This window comes from Bombus flavifrons, chromosome 16 (assembly GCF_040668555.2).
Source record: "Bombus flavifrons isolate JBK064 chromosome 16, iyBomFlav1_principal, whole genome shotgun sequence".
NCBI lineage: Eukaryota > Metazoa > Arthropoda > Insecta > Hymenoptera > Apidae > Bombus > Bombus flavifrons.
In genome coordinates, this window is record NC_138457.1 from 2609438 (window position 1) to 2623430 (window position 13993).

The 13993-nt window shown below is 40.1% G+C and overlaps 1 protein-coding gene across 3 annotated transcripts in view; it reads right to left on the bottom strand.

The window, feature by feature from the left end:
• LOC138188072 (uncharacterized) overlaps positions 1-13993 on the bottom strand; it is a 167777-nt gene that overhangs the window by 84904 nt on the left and 68880 nt on the right. For all 3 annotated transcript variants that reach the window (XM_069129500.1, XM_069129501.1, XM_069129502.1), the window contains exons 4-8: positions 3480-3844; positions 2133-2159; positions 1669-1840; positions 1359-1557; positions 223-418 (exon numbers count right to left, since the gene is read on the bottom strand). In XM_069129500.1, the coding sequence (XP_068985601.1) occupies positions 223-418; positions 1359-1557; positions 1669-1840; positions 2133-2159; positions 3480-3844 (959 nt within the window). The remainder of the gene's footprint in view (positions 1-222; positions 419-1358; positions 1558-1668; positions 1841-2132; positions 2160-3479; positions 3845-13993) is intronic.

Here is a 13993-nt window from a genome sequence, read left to right on the forward strand (position 1 = left end):
TTCTTCTATCACATCATCGAATACCATATATACGGAATTCAAAAGTGAATTTTCAACTCGATCGACGTCGTGATGGATCGTTGCCTAATGCGAATACGTATAAAATTTAAGCGTCGGTGTTACGTATTACGGAAATCGACAGTGCGAGAAGCTTTTGCGTGTTCCCGAAGAGGAACGACGAAGCGAAACTATACATTTTGCAAACGTTCGAAAGCTGATTACCTTGCTTTTGTGAATATGCTGATGCTGATATTCGCTGTCGAATTCCGGCTCGCTGAAATAGCTCTGGTCTTCCCAGTGAGGAGGTAGTCCTGTTCCTGTTCCCGGTATCCCCAAAGGTCCTGGCATCCCTGTCACACCGTCAGTGCTCTCGAACAGTCGCAAGACGCTGCGGTCTCGGATGTCCCTCAGATGCGATCTGAAATCCAGACGAGAACCTTTCGATACGGCTATGGTATTCCGGTACGGAAATTCTCGATCGACGTGCAGAAAAGTGAACACTTCTGTTATAGTTCTCCGTCATGGTTACAACACTAGTGGAAGATCTGAATTTGGTCTGTGAAATCGTACATAGAATGTATGCAATATAAATTCCATGATAAATGTGAAAATTCATCAGCGATGCAAAGATCAGATATGCAAAGGTAATGCAAAAATAATCGTATTACGTGTAATTGATAAGATTTTTATTGCGTTTAATGTAGAATATATAGATTGTTTGCGTTTCCCAGATTAACGAAACAACAAAACATTGATGGGTTGTTATAATTTCTTTGACACCATCGAAACTAATTTGGACATTGAATCTCATTACAAATGCGGCTATATATCCCATTACAAAAATTACCTTTGATCTTTTCTTTTCCAAATTCAATCGTCCTCGTGTGTCTACACCAGACACATAAATGCGTACCGCGAAAATGAAAATCAAGAGATTTCAATGTTCTTGTTGAAATATCTTTGACAGTATCGAATAAGCTCAGCTACAGACGGATCGACTAGGTTTAAGTGATCGACTAGCGAGTAGATTTTGATAAATCGCTTTGTACAGGTGGAAATTTGACGAACTAGCTTGTTGGTCGACTAAAAGCGGCCTGAAACTAACAAGAATCGTCGGACGGTTAAAGAATATAAAAAGTGGAATTCGGTGGTCGTCGACTGAACGCTGCTAGACTTTACTAAGCTACACGATCAAGCGTTTGTGTTCATACGCGAGAAACTTAGACTCGTTGCTGGTCGACCATTCAGTCGATGAAATTTGCATTTACACGAAACGATCTGGTGAAATTTCTCGTCAGACGATCACCGTCTAGTCCATCCTTCTGTAGTCGCTCTGACCGATATGTACAGTCGAGTACCTGAGATCTTCGAGTTCGTAGAACATGTCCTTGTTGCTATCGTGTATGTAAACCTTGACGTGAGGACTGTCTAGATATTCCATAGTGAGTTGTTTGGGAAAACTTCTGACGAAGAGAGCCTTAACGGTGTCTATGCTAGTGATTTCGTTGGGTAGGAGCGCCCGCTTCGTCTCGTTTCTATACTGCAGGAACACTAGACCTAAGGAATCGTCCACAGAAACGCATCGTTTCGTCAGGAATGTCCGACAAGGGCATCGAGCAGCGAGGCAGCAACAAGACGCTCCTAATTCTATCGCGGGTCGATCGTTACCTAGTGGTCGCTCCAGAGTTTTGCTGGGGGTCCGTACGACGGGGAGGCTGCTTCTTTGCTTACCACCCCGTCGAAATCCAGTGCTCGATGTCTCCACCTCGGACATGATGCCCGGGTCGTCATCGAATAACATCGTCGAAGAGGGAGGTGGGTACCCGCGCGGAAGAGGCGACTGAAACAACCAAACGAAATCTGTCAGATCACCAAAGCATTGTCCTTTCTCTGCTTTTGCCTGTGTTTCGTCCGCGTATTTTTTTTTTTCCTTTTTTATGAAACGATCGTTCGAATCCAACGCGCATCAATAGAGAAAAAAAAAGCAAAAGAAAGAAAAAGTCGTGTGTGAACGACGATACGATAGTGAAAAAACGATGTAAAAACGGACGCATGCTATCGTGCGATTCGAAACGATACAAAGAGAAAAGGGAGAAACGTATATGAAAAAAGAGAGGAAAAAGAAGAATTACCTTTCTCTGGCGAGACTTGGTCCCCATCTGTTAGGCGGCGGCAGGTACACGGAAACACACACACACAAGTAAACCAGTTAGACGTATATATGCATGGAGCAGAAAAGGAGGTTGGCTGGAAATGTACTGTGAAAAGGTAAAAGTGAAACAATGCGATCGCGATCGATCGATCGTCTGTCGTTGGTCGTTGCTTGAGTTTCCAGGCTGCACGCAACTGGTCCTGTAAAAATCTCTCACGATCGCCAACATTTCCCATGCGCTGTTTTCGTCTTCGTTCGAAGACGTTTCAGAAAGTTGCAGATCGTTTCACGTCGTCTTCAAAGACGAAGTGGACGACGCGGTTCGAGTGGACGGATAAAAGGGATCGAAGGTGAGTAAAAATCGAAAATATCGAGGGAAAGATACGAGCAGGAAGACATGACGGTGCACGACAACGTGAAACGATTAGGTGCCACGTGGACGCCACCAAGCCCAAGGTGGTGTGTAAACGATTAAGGACATAGACGACTCGAAGGGGCTAACGACTGCCGGCTGTTCTGTTTCCCCGAACTCGTTTTATTTTCTTCTTCTCTTTTTTTCCTCTTTCTTCTCGTTTTCCCTCGCCCGACTCTGGCTCGAACCAGGACAAACAAAAGCGCGAAAAGGGCACGGTCGAAAATAAACGAAACTCGGCGTGTGTGTATATGTACATGCTGTTTAAACGTTGAACACGATTGGGGCAACGCGAGACGAGAAACGAGGACGGCGTAGGTGGATACGGAGCTTAATTAACCTCTTCCCTTCGTTACGCTCGGCTCTTGACCTCGGAATATATCCGCTAAAGTTGTTGACCAGATACTTTGCACAAGATCGTCGCTTACGTAATCGTAGCACGCGAACCGCTAATTCCTATCGAGCATCGAAAAGAAGCGTAAAGCGGAGATACACAAACGCCCGTGTAACACCTTTGCTGCTAAAAAAAATCTGGCTATTTTGTGTAAACAATTACTCCCGCAAATATCGTGATAAACAAAATGGCGTAGAAATAAAAAAAAAAGCGTCGATGTAAGTAAACTTTCTTTGGCCAAATTCAAAGTACTCCGTTGCGTGAAAATTTCTCGGAACATCTCGGCAATTTTCTACGTAGCCCCTGCGCGTCCATCGAGTCGGAGAGATCAAAAATATCAGAGAAACATTGGAGAAGACTCTGGGTGAATCGTCAGCGATCCCAAAAGGAAAGCATCCATGGGAAGGTGGGTGTGTTCGAGGGGAACGTAAAGGGGAAGAAAAGACTCGAAAAAAGTGTAAACGAGAGCACAAACGATAAAAGTCAATATGTATTTACATGTTGCGGGAGCAAAGATTCACCTCGAGATCCATGGTGGTATGACGCGTCGGCGGCGTACCGTATTGGCCGTGTGGCGGCGGCAGATGATGGGGATGAAGGGGGTGTAGCTGCTGGGCCGCGTTGAACTGCTGATGATGTAGGGACGGTTGGTGATCGCCGCCGAGGGTGTGCCTCCTCGGCTCGTCCCTCGATCGGCCACCACCCCCTGAACCGCTTCTGCCCCCCGAGCCTCCGCCGACGCTTCCGCCACCTCCAACCCCCAATACACTTCCACCTCCGCCCCCGCCCCCTCCGACTCCACTACCCACGCCGCCGCCACTGCCGCCTCGCCGACCAGTTGCAACCTCGTTCGAGCCTGCCTCACCCTCCCCCCTGCCGGACCCACCTGAAACACGATGCAAAATCACCCTTTAGTCGATGCTCACTTTTATACAATATGCATCCTCACTTTTATGCGATACAGCGAAAATGTTTATCCATACGTTCTATAGAATTTACATATATATACAAAACTAAAGCAAAAATATCGGTTGGCGGGTAGTTTGAATTCTATAAAATTTACATAGATATATATACAAAACAAAAGTAAAAATGTCGGTAGGCGGGTAGTTTGAACTCTATAGAATTTATATATATATATTTATAATTTACTTTATATTTTATAATTTATATTTATATTTACGTATATATAAAAATTCAAACTACCCGCCAACCGACATTTTTACTTTTGTGTTGTTTTACCGACAGTCGTCATTTGCTGAATAGAAAGATCGCGAGAGAAAAACGGTAATTTAGGACCTAGAAAATCAATTCTAGATTTTCCAGTTAAAATTTCTAGTAGATTGTCATTAACCGTTTGAGTCGCAAGCAGCGCGATCGCACTGTTTAGATTTTGTGTTGAAAAGTCGCAGTACATTTGAATGCTACGGAAGACTGACGATATTTTGTATTTCATTGTTATCTTCTCAATAATTTTTATTGAACAAAACTTGAAATATTTAGAAACTAATAGCACGCATACATAATAGTATAGACGTATTTCATAAAAATAAGAAATATGACAAGCGCTATTGCGCCGCTTGTTTCACTTTGCAATCGATTAAGACCCCTGTTTTTTCAAAGACCCCTGACACTCAAACGCTTAACTGTTATTGTATTTAATTTAATTATTCCCAAAATAAACTCGATTTTCCAGAATCGCTCGCCTGATTTACCCTAAGGATTTACGTTATTATACACACACACACACGTATGATACAGAAAGGACAGATGTTGTATTGAGATATGTGTAATTTTGTGTGCTACACTGGATTAGCCGCGAAGTAGTTACACAAATATATGAGTATGAGTGTGTGTGTGTGGAAGTATGTGCGTGCGCAGCGTCTCGTAAAACAGAAGAATGCAACTGTTTCGTACGTATGGTGGTAAAGAAGATGGTGAGACAAAAAAGGTGCTGCGACGCATGCAATGTGTATCTACGAATATCTTGTAAATCACATATTGAATAAATCTGAAACTATTTTAATATCGTTTCTACGTGTAATGTGACTGTTGCTATACATTTATTTCGGCGACTCGGGTTCACAATTCGCAATATGTTGCTTGCGATCATCTGTCGGCTTCGTTTCTTTTTTCGTTACGAGATTCAAGTTTGAACGATGACCATTAATTTAATATCAATTTAGTCGATTTGATCTAATATCGTCGATGTAGGGTATGAAACGATCATTTTTGGAATTAGCTAGTAGTTTTTTCCCTAGCCTGGCACAGACTATCGCTTAGTCGCAAAACTACGTTAACGATAAAAGAGCTTGTCTTGTTCTTCGGAAAATTGGAAAAACGAATTGGAAACGTTTATTTCTCTCGGAAGACCGAGTAGTTCTGTGCCGATGGAATAACAAAGTTGGCAGAAACGTGGCGAGAACGCGTAAAGGAAAACGAACGCATCCTTCGCTTTGGCTGTAAAAATGGAACGAGATGTCCGTGCAACGTTCCCCGTGTGTACATTCTACTGGCAGAGTGCTACAGGCGAACTTGAACGATTCACCACGCGAGGGCAGCTGTGTCGCTATCGCAAACTCGTATCCGCTAAAATCGCGATCTTTTGCGTCATTGTTGCGCCAAATGAGCGATATACTTTTCAAATATATGTACACGGCAACGTTATACGAGAGAGTCCCTATAACGCTCGAAATAGACACGTAGCCTATTTCCCATTCTTCTTCTAAATTCATAGGAAAGCTTCTAAGCTATTCGACTGGATCTTTCTCTTGTTTGTATCCGTAGAACATCCTAACAAAGTTTAACCGGAAGAACATGGAGAACGCCTTGTATATTTTGCTCGGTCTCCCGCATGAATGCACTGCCGAGGGAGCGACAAACGAGCGAATAAAGTGGCGCGTGTCTTGTGGCGCCTGCTGCTCGCACGTGTCTCCCGTAACTATTTCCGGCCACTTCCGCGAACGCGTTATTCTCGGCCGAGTTTACCTACGATTTTCTGCCAAATAGGTCGGCTCCACGTTACACAGAAAACGACAAGTTTTCAGCTTAATCCGCTTAAGGTATTTGTAGCGTGAACGATATCCCTCAACGGTAAAACGCGACGAGACTCGAAAGCCATATTCTTCGCGTAAACAAAATTTCTTGCCTGTGTGTACTCTTTATGCGCGCACGCTAACAAACAATTTAGATATGAAGAGAACGCTGTAACTTTGCCTTGTAATATATGGAATTTTAAATATATATATCATATATTTCACGATACTTTTATTCGAAAACGGTGAGATTAGAGGGGGGATTTTTCTTTAAAAAATCACTCTTCTATCAATTTTGCGCAACGCATTAGTTTTTCAACAAGCTAGTAGAAACGGTTTCTCCGTAATTAATCGAAAAGTCACTTTGCAGCGGCTTTGCCACAGGGACTACGTGTTAAAACTTTCAACTTTCAAGACGAATATCTCCATTTTGGTAAATCGCATATACAAGGTGGTTGGTAACTGGTGGTACAAGCGGAAAGGGGGTGATTCTACGCGAAAAAAGAAGTCGAAAATATAGAATAAAAATATAAAAAAAAATTTTTTTTTTTAATTTTTCCATCGAGACAACGATCTACAGTGAGATCCGTTATAACGTACCGCACGCGTACCGAGCGAAAATTCAAAGTCGATTTTCTCGAAAACAAAGCCTCGAACGAAAAATTGAAATTTTCGAAATTCTATATTTTCGACTTCTTTTTTCGCGTAAAATCACGCCCTTTCCGCTTGTACCACCAGTTACCAACCACCCGTAGATATAGAAAATTTCGAAGAAATTGTACGAAAATCCATCTACGCTACGAATGCCTTCCAACTTCTACTTTCGTATCGGAGATGCCTGTTTCGCGTTTACGGTTCTGGCCATTATTCGATCGTACACTTGGCCGCTCTCGACCAAATGATCGTCGGAATGTAATTGCAGAAAATGCAGTTCGATCAACGGCTATCGCTCGTGGCGCGATCCACATCGATCGCCAGATTTCCAACATATTCCAGCGGAATAGTCTGCTAAATGGAAACTATTCGCCAAGTAGCGATCAACACGTAATCTATGCGATCGCAATCCGAATGGCACGCGAGTCTGTCGAGGAAGCTGAACGACGAAACGTCTGTGAGTTTAATCGGGCCAGCGCGTTGGAAGCTCGCGAGGCAAATGTAGGTCGCAAACGGTTGTTCATCCGTTGCTCGCTCGTCGGTCCGCCTGTTCGACGTCGACGTCCAATTAACGGCGAGCTTCGCGAATTCTGGCACACCGGGGCAAACGTGTTTGCCTCTATCTTCGCCATCATATCTGGACGAATGGACACACGCTATCGACACGAAAGACCTGCGACGTTTATCGATGAAATAAAAAATAATCGGCAATCTTTGAAGCTGATCGACAATGATTAACTCTATTAAAAAAAGTTTAACCCGTCTATTTCCTGTTAATTGATCGGGGAAATTGTTTTAACGCGAGAAAAGTAAAAACGCGAGATACAATGGATACGTTGGTGATGTTGTCAAATGTTAAAAATATTTTGGATATTTACGGTGAATTATCACCGAACAACGAAAGATATTTATAGATTCAGTTGCGTGTACTTTCTCTATACTCCAACTTTCACAACTTTGAAAAATGATTTATAAGAAATCTATCCAACTATTGATTAAATTAAGCTGGTCGCTGTACTCGCTCTTACGATAGCACAAAACAAATATGACAAGAACTGGGCAAACATTACGAATATACGCTATCGAGATACATGAGCCAGTGACGGTGTCGGGGCTCCACGATACTGTGAAAGGGTTAAAACGATCGATAATACGAACCCAAGAGTTTCTTCTCTGTCGTCGGATGCCTATCGATCGTCTTCTACCGACGAGCAGGACCGCCTCGCGCAATTAAAACGTCATTCGTCGTGGACTTATCTTCGGGGAAAGATGTGCTCGATGAAATCCATTAGCGGCAACACGAGAATTTTCTAACCGTATTGAAATCGGTTAAAAGCATCGGCACGCGTGATTATCGATGACAAGTACGCGCAAGCGAACGCTACGAGCGAAATTAAGCTCGCGCGAACGGTCGATCCGGCTGTCACCTTCAGCTTGCTGCAATTGATTTTTCTAACTAAACCTTGTGCACCCTCGAAATCACAGAAATGCTTGCTACATAAGAAAAAAAAAAGAAAGAAAAAAAAAGAAACTTGATAACGAGCTAGAACACGGAGACACGCGAAGTTTCGACCAAAGCAAACTTCAACTTCCTCGCTTTACAACGACGCTATATCGTTTCCACCTACACCTACAGTACGCGATACATATTCCCCTGCACTGACCGGTTCGATAAAACTCGAAGCGCCGCGGCCGACGATACGACCAGCACTGGTAACCACCACGACACCGCGAGATTCTCGAACGCGTTTATTTTCAGAATAGCCGGCGAGCATGCACGCGAGCGAGGAAACGAAACCGACGAATCAACGAAAGCCTGCTGTCCGCCGGCTGTCCGTCGAGAAATCTAATCTCACGTTCGGATATATGTGTGTATTCGATAATTCGTCACCGTAGATAAGATTCCGTACGGTCGGGCTGCGAATACCTGTAACCCGATACGAACAACATCGACTCGTTCTCCACATCGAACACGATGTATTTCTCGCGTAAAGCCGAATTTAGACTGTTTCGGTGTGCAGCAACATGGCGGCTGAAACGAAGCTTGAAATTGACCTTCATCGACCGTGTTTCTGCGAAGTGCAAAACAGCGCAAATTCGTCTTAATATGTCGTTTCCCTTCTCGTATAGAAGACGCATTTTATTAATTAGAAATACGACGTTGCCATAGCTCGAGTATCGCAATTTTTCAAATATTTGTTCAATTAACATCGACTCGCTGTGAAATGTCTAATTCAACAAATTTGCCAAGTTTGACTCACAGCTACGTGGTTTATCGATAGGAGTTTTAAATAGTACTTGTACGAGTTTTGTGGTGTACTATTCTCAATTCGTGTCAAAAGATCTGCCCGTCGTGAATGGAATTACTGTTGCTCGTGAAATATCGTTAATCTGGGATTAGAGATAACGCGGACACTCGGTCCATGCAAGCGAGAACATTTCACGCTAATACGTCTGTTTCTTATACAACGGGAAGAACAATTATTCGTTATCCTTTATCTTCTATTATTATTCCGAGTAATTATCTATTTGGTTATGGTTTAAAGTGATTTTCTTTTTCTCTGATAAATGTATCGAAGGTAGGAAATTGGAGCGCGTTCCGTTTTCAGCGCCACGTAACGAGGACGGTGGATAAATTCGTTCCGATAAGCGCAACGAAAATAACCGACACCCTCGTGCAATCACAAGTTCAACGTTCCCTTTCGACTAGACAGACTACACCCACGCGAAAATAGTGTGACTGTAGTAATTATAGCGAACGTAGAATGGTAGGAGGGAAGGCCGACGGCGAGAACGTTTGCGTGAAAAACAACCCTTGCCTATTTCTTTTCTTTTTCTTTCTTCCAAAAAAAGTAAATGGTACTATATGTCGTCTTGAATATTTGTCCCATAGGTTCTCATTTTTTTTCTTTTTTTTTTTTTTAAGGAAAATATTCATCGTGTTATATAAATACTGAGAGCGTAAATTGAATCTAAATTTCAAATTAAATCAATTAAATCTATTCGCACGAAATTAATTCAGATTGTAGATGTATGTAATATGTACACACGATATCTTTCCAAATGCGACGAAGAACGCGGAACAACGATGCATCGAAGAAATCGAAAGGTGTAATAACGTACAGAACGCATAATTATAGAAATGCGGAAATATAGAAAATATCCGAGCTATGGTACTTTCTGTAATATTTAGGAAAATAAAAAAGTTGATATCTGATGTCTAATTTGTGCGTGAAACATCGCATCGTCTAATAACTTGGCCAGATACTACAGAGAAATTGAAACTTAATGTTCCATCGAAAAACTTACGTCATCCTGAAATATCACGACCCGAACATCATCGTACATTTTATAATTATCTTTTTTAACTGCTTCGATCGTATGATATTACATGTCAATAGCACACATGTATTCGCCGATCTTTTTCTCGTTTATTTAAACACATGGACGAACTCTTATACTACTTTAGATCTTGTTTGTGTCATTGTCTTTGTTTTTAATTCTTGGTAATTAAGTTCTGTTTAAGTACTTGGTTATTATGCAATAATTACGTATTAGCCATAATCGGTTTTAATTATTGAACTCTTGATAATCGTAATTTATTAATCTATAATTGGATCATTCACTTACTTTTGTAGCATTTCTCTTCTTGTACTATTAATGGAATTTAAATGAAATAAAATAGTTTCCTATGCAGGTTTCATCTTTTTGTAATTCTAAATTATAATTCTATAATTATATTTCCAGAAGTATGAATTTACGGAAAAATCCGCCGTCTGCTTAGTTATTCGATTTTTGATTTTTCAAAATACCCCACGAAAAGGCAATCGATCACACGTTCGAGAAATTCATCGACTTTAATCCATAGCACGCGATCGCATGCACCGCGCGTATCTCGCGATCATGCGTGATTAGAATTACATTACGCGTATGCTCGTGGCCCGATCGAACTTCATTACCGACACGGGCACGGTTCCCGAACTAATGCGAGCCATTTTAGTTTCTTGACCTCGCCCGATACAACTGTTGCGCGTTTCCGCCGTGGTCACCACGAACAGACCACGAAAGCTACACTACCGCCTAATTCTTATATATTATTAGTAATAATCAGCCATTGTTAATAAAAATCGAGCAAAATGTGCACGTGTTTCTGGCAAGGCTGCGCAGTCGAAATTAGAATTTGGGAGAAATTTATGATCGCCGGAGTCGGAGTTGGAAGAACATTTTACAAAATTTTATTTGCCATTAAAGTTTCTAACTTTTTCCAATTTTTTAATAAATTTTACAAAAATCAAAAATATGCAGAAAATGATCGCAAATTGTGCCGAACCCCGACAGCAGCTAGTCTGCAAAGATTATCTTCGACACTGGGGACAATTAAAACGGATTTAAGAGAATCTGTGAAAGAGGATTTGACTGAAGCTATATAATTTCTTATTTTTATAAAAATCCTAGTTTCGAATCTTACTTTGTCTTTATTCAAATGAAAGGAATTTTACTTGATACTCATTTCGTACTACTTTCTTTTGTTCTTCTATTTTAGACAAACTGCATTGTATCATTACATTATCATCATATCACATTATATTGTTACAGCATTTATTCGAAAAACTGTAATTTAATTTATCAACTGAATTTAAAGTCTTTTTCTTTACTGGGAATAGAAACTTTATTCTTATGGTTTCTTTGCTTTGTTTGCCTTTATTGCGAACATAATATTTTTAACTTTTTACAACACTGTATATAGTATATATAAACATACTGTCTACAAAACATTAATAATCTAATTATATACATACATACATATAATTAATATGTTAACAGCAAAAAAAAAAATAAAAATAAAAGGAGTGACGAATTTTCATTGCAGACTCTGCAGTCCTAACGACAGTATAAGAGAAAGAGGCGAACTCGCGACCACGAAACACGATCATACGGGAACAAACGTCACGTATGAATCTGATTGATGAGAATGACCATTGATTAGGCGCGAAAAAGTTTTGACTGGCTTTTATATCCTACAACCGCTTCGATACAGCATGTTTTATAACCGATGACTATAAGGGGAAAAGGTGATTTTTATGACGAGGGCCAAAGGAAAAAGAGATGTTGAGAGAGGCGCTGAGTCTACAGCCGGTATACTCAGCGCCTTCACTACCACGGTGGGTATCGGTGACCCACGTTGCTAAATTTTTAAAGCGATTAAAATTCCATGGAGTGAAAAATTTCCAATAATGTGAACGATTTAAACAACGTCGTCCGGAAATATCGCGCAAATACGATATAAAATTTTTAAAAATGAAATATGCCGTAGTACAGCGGATCTTAAGCAACTTATTTCGCTTACCACGAACATCCTCTAAATAATTTCTCGTTGTCGCGAATTCCCTTCGATAGCAGATGGCTTAACTCAAGATCTAAACGCGTAACGAGCCAAATATATTAAATGTATGTTCAAGATATACCGAAATATTTTATAATATAAATTTTATATAATATAATATAAATATAATATATTATAATATAAAATATCTAATGTAATATACTTCATAATATAAAATATCTAATATAACGTATTTTATAATATAAAATATCTAATATAATATATTTTATATTAAAATATAAAATATATTTAAATGTATATTTGAAATACTAGTTAGCTGCTCATCGACGACCTTCAAATTTGGAGAGAAGAGATTCGTTACAAATAAACAAATACACGTAGCAAATAATTTTTATTCGAATAACGCGACAATAACTTAAAAGCGCAAGGATTTGCTGGCTTTCCGTGGACTATCTCGTTAAGAATCGTTGCTGTAGAACATTGCAATCTACTGCGGCTGGCAGAGCAAAATATATATTTATATAAAATTCGCGTGGCACTGCCTACGGTAATTAATCGCTTTAACTATATCCAGGATGCTCTAATACGGGAATATGGGGTAAGACGAGATTAATGTTTATTTTGCATTGCTATGCTTCCACGTTACTGAAAATAAACAGCTGAATTTTGTACAACACCGGTAGTTAAAGCCAGCTTATGAGTTTAGCGAGAATTTTTCTGATCCTAACGATTATAATCTTGTTTTTTATCTTCTTTCCAATATCACATGATGATAAGTAACTGCATATTCTCAATGTTATGTCTCATAATTATTATATTATACAGGGTGTGGTACAAGCGGAAAGGGGGTGATTCTACGCGAAAAAAGAAGTCGAAAATATAGAATAAAACTTTTTTTTTTTTTTTTTTAATTTTTCCATCGAGACAACGATCTACAGTGAGATATAACGTACCGCACGCGTACCGATCGAAAATTCAAAGTCGATTTTCTCGAAAACAAAGCCTCAAACGAAAAATTGTTATTCTATATTTTCGACTTCTTTTTTCGCGTAGAATCACCCCCTTTCCGCTTGTACCACCAGTTACCAACCACCCTGTATTTCTCAATATTATGTCTTGCATATTATCATATTGTTTAGTGATATGTGCTTAGTGTTCACGAACGTTATTCGTAAGGAAATAAAAACATTATCGTTTGATTAATTTCCATGCAACATTTGAGCAGAATGGGGATATTTGTACAAACGAAACTTTACATGCAACGAGCGTATAGAAGAAAGAGCGACAGAGTTAGACCAAAGAGTCAACGCGGAAGAAAGCTACAGATTTTAAGATTCCCACGACTGCACTGTAGAGAGGCAAGCTGGCTTTCTATCGAAGACTAGTTTAGAATCTTGCTAAACTATGTTTTCGCTGCAACAGGAGGCAGAATTCATATTTTATTTAAAAGAAACGGAGGGTCTATTATTTGGTCTATTAGCAACGGACACGTGCAGACAGATGCTCCGAGGCAAAAACATTGTTACTGTCTTTAAACTTGTTTCTTTTGTATTAAGTTTTGCAAGTCTGTTTTGACGTATTTTAAACACAGCAGATATCCATACTATACGTAATATTTTCTGTAAAGGTAACATCGATAAATACGATATTTTAGAACAGATTTTTTCTCAGTGTTCCAATCTTGTCACAACTTCCCTTACTTATGAACAGCGCTGTATACGTATTCCGGGAATTAACTGTCAAATTTAAACAGACAATAATTTCTCGGCCAACTCTACAGACCGTTTATCGATTATCTTCGGTGAGAAATACGCGCTCGAAAGTGCGCTGCTCCTATGCCATTTCTTTTCTTTCCTGTTTGCACGCTCAAATTTCACGGACCGAGCGAACCACAAGCAAAAAATCTTCCAAACAGAACTACCACAAAGTATCTGCTTGTACGCGAAGTACATAAATAAAATTCACGAGAATCGCAAAATCGACTCTGAATATTGAGATTCTT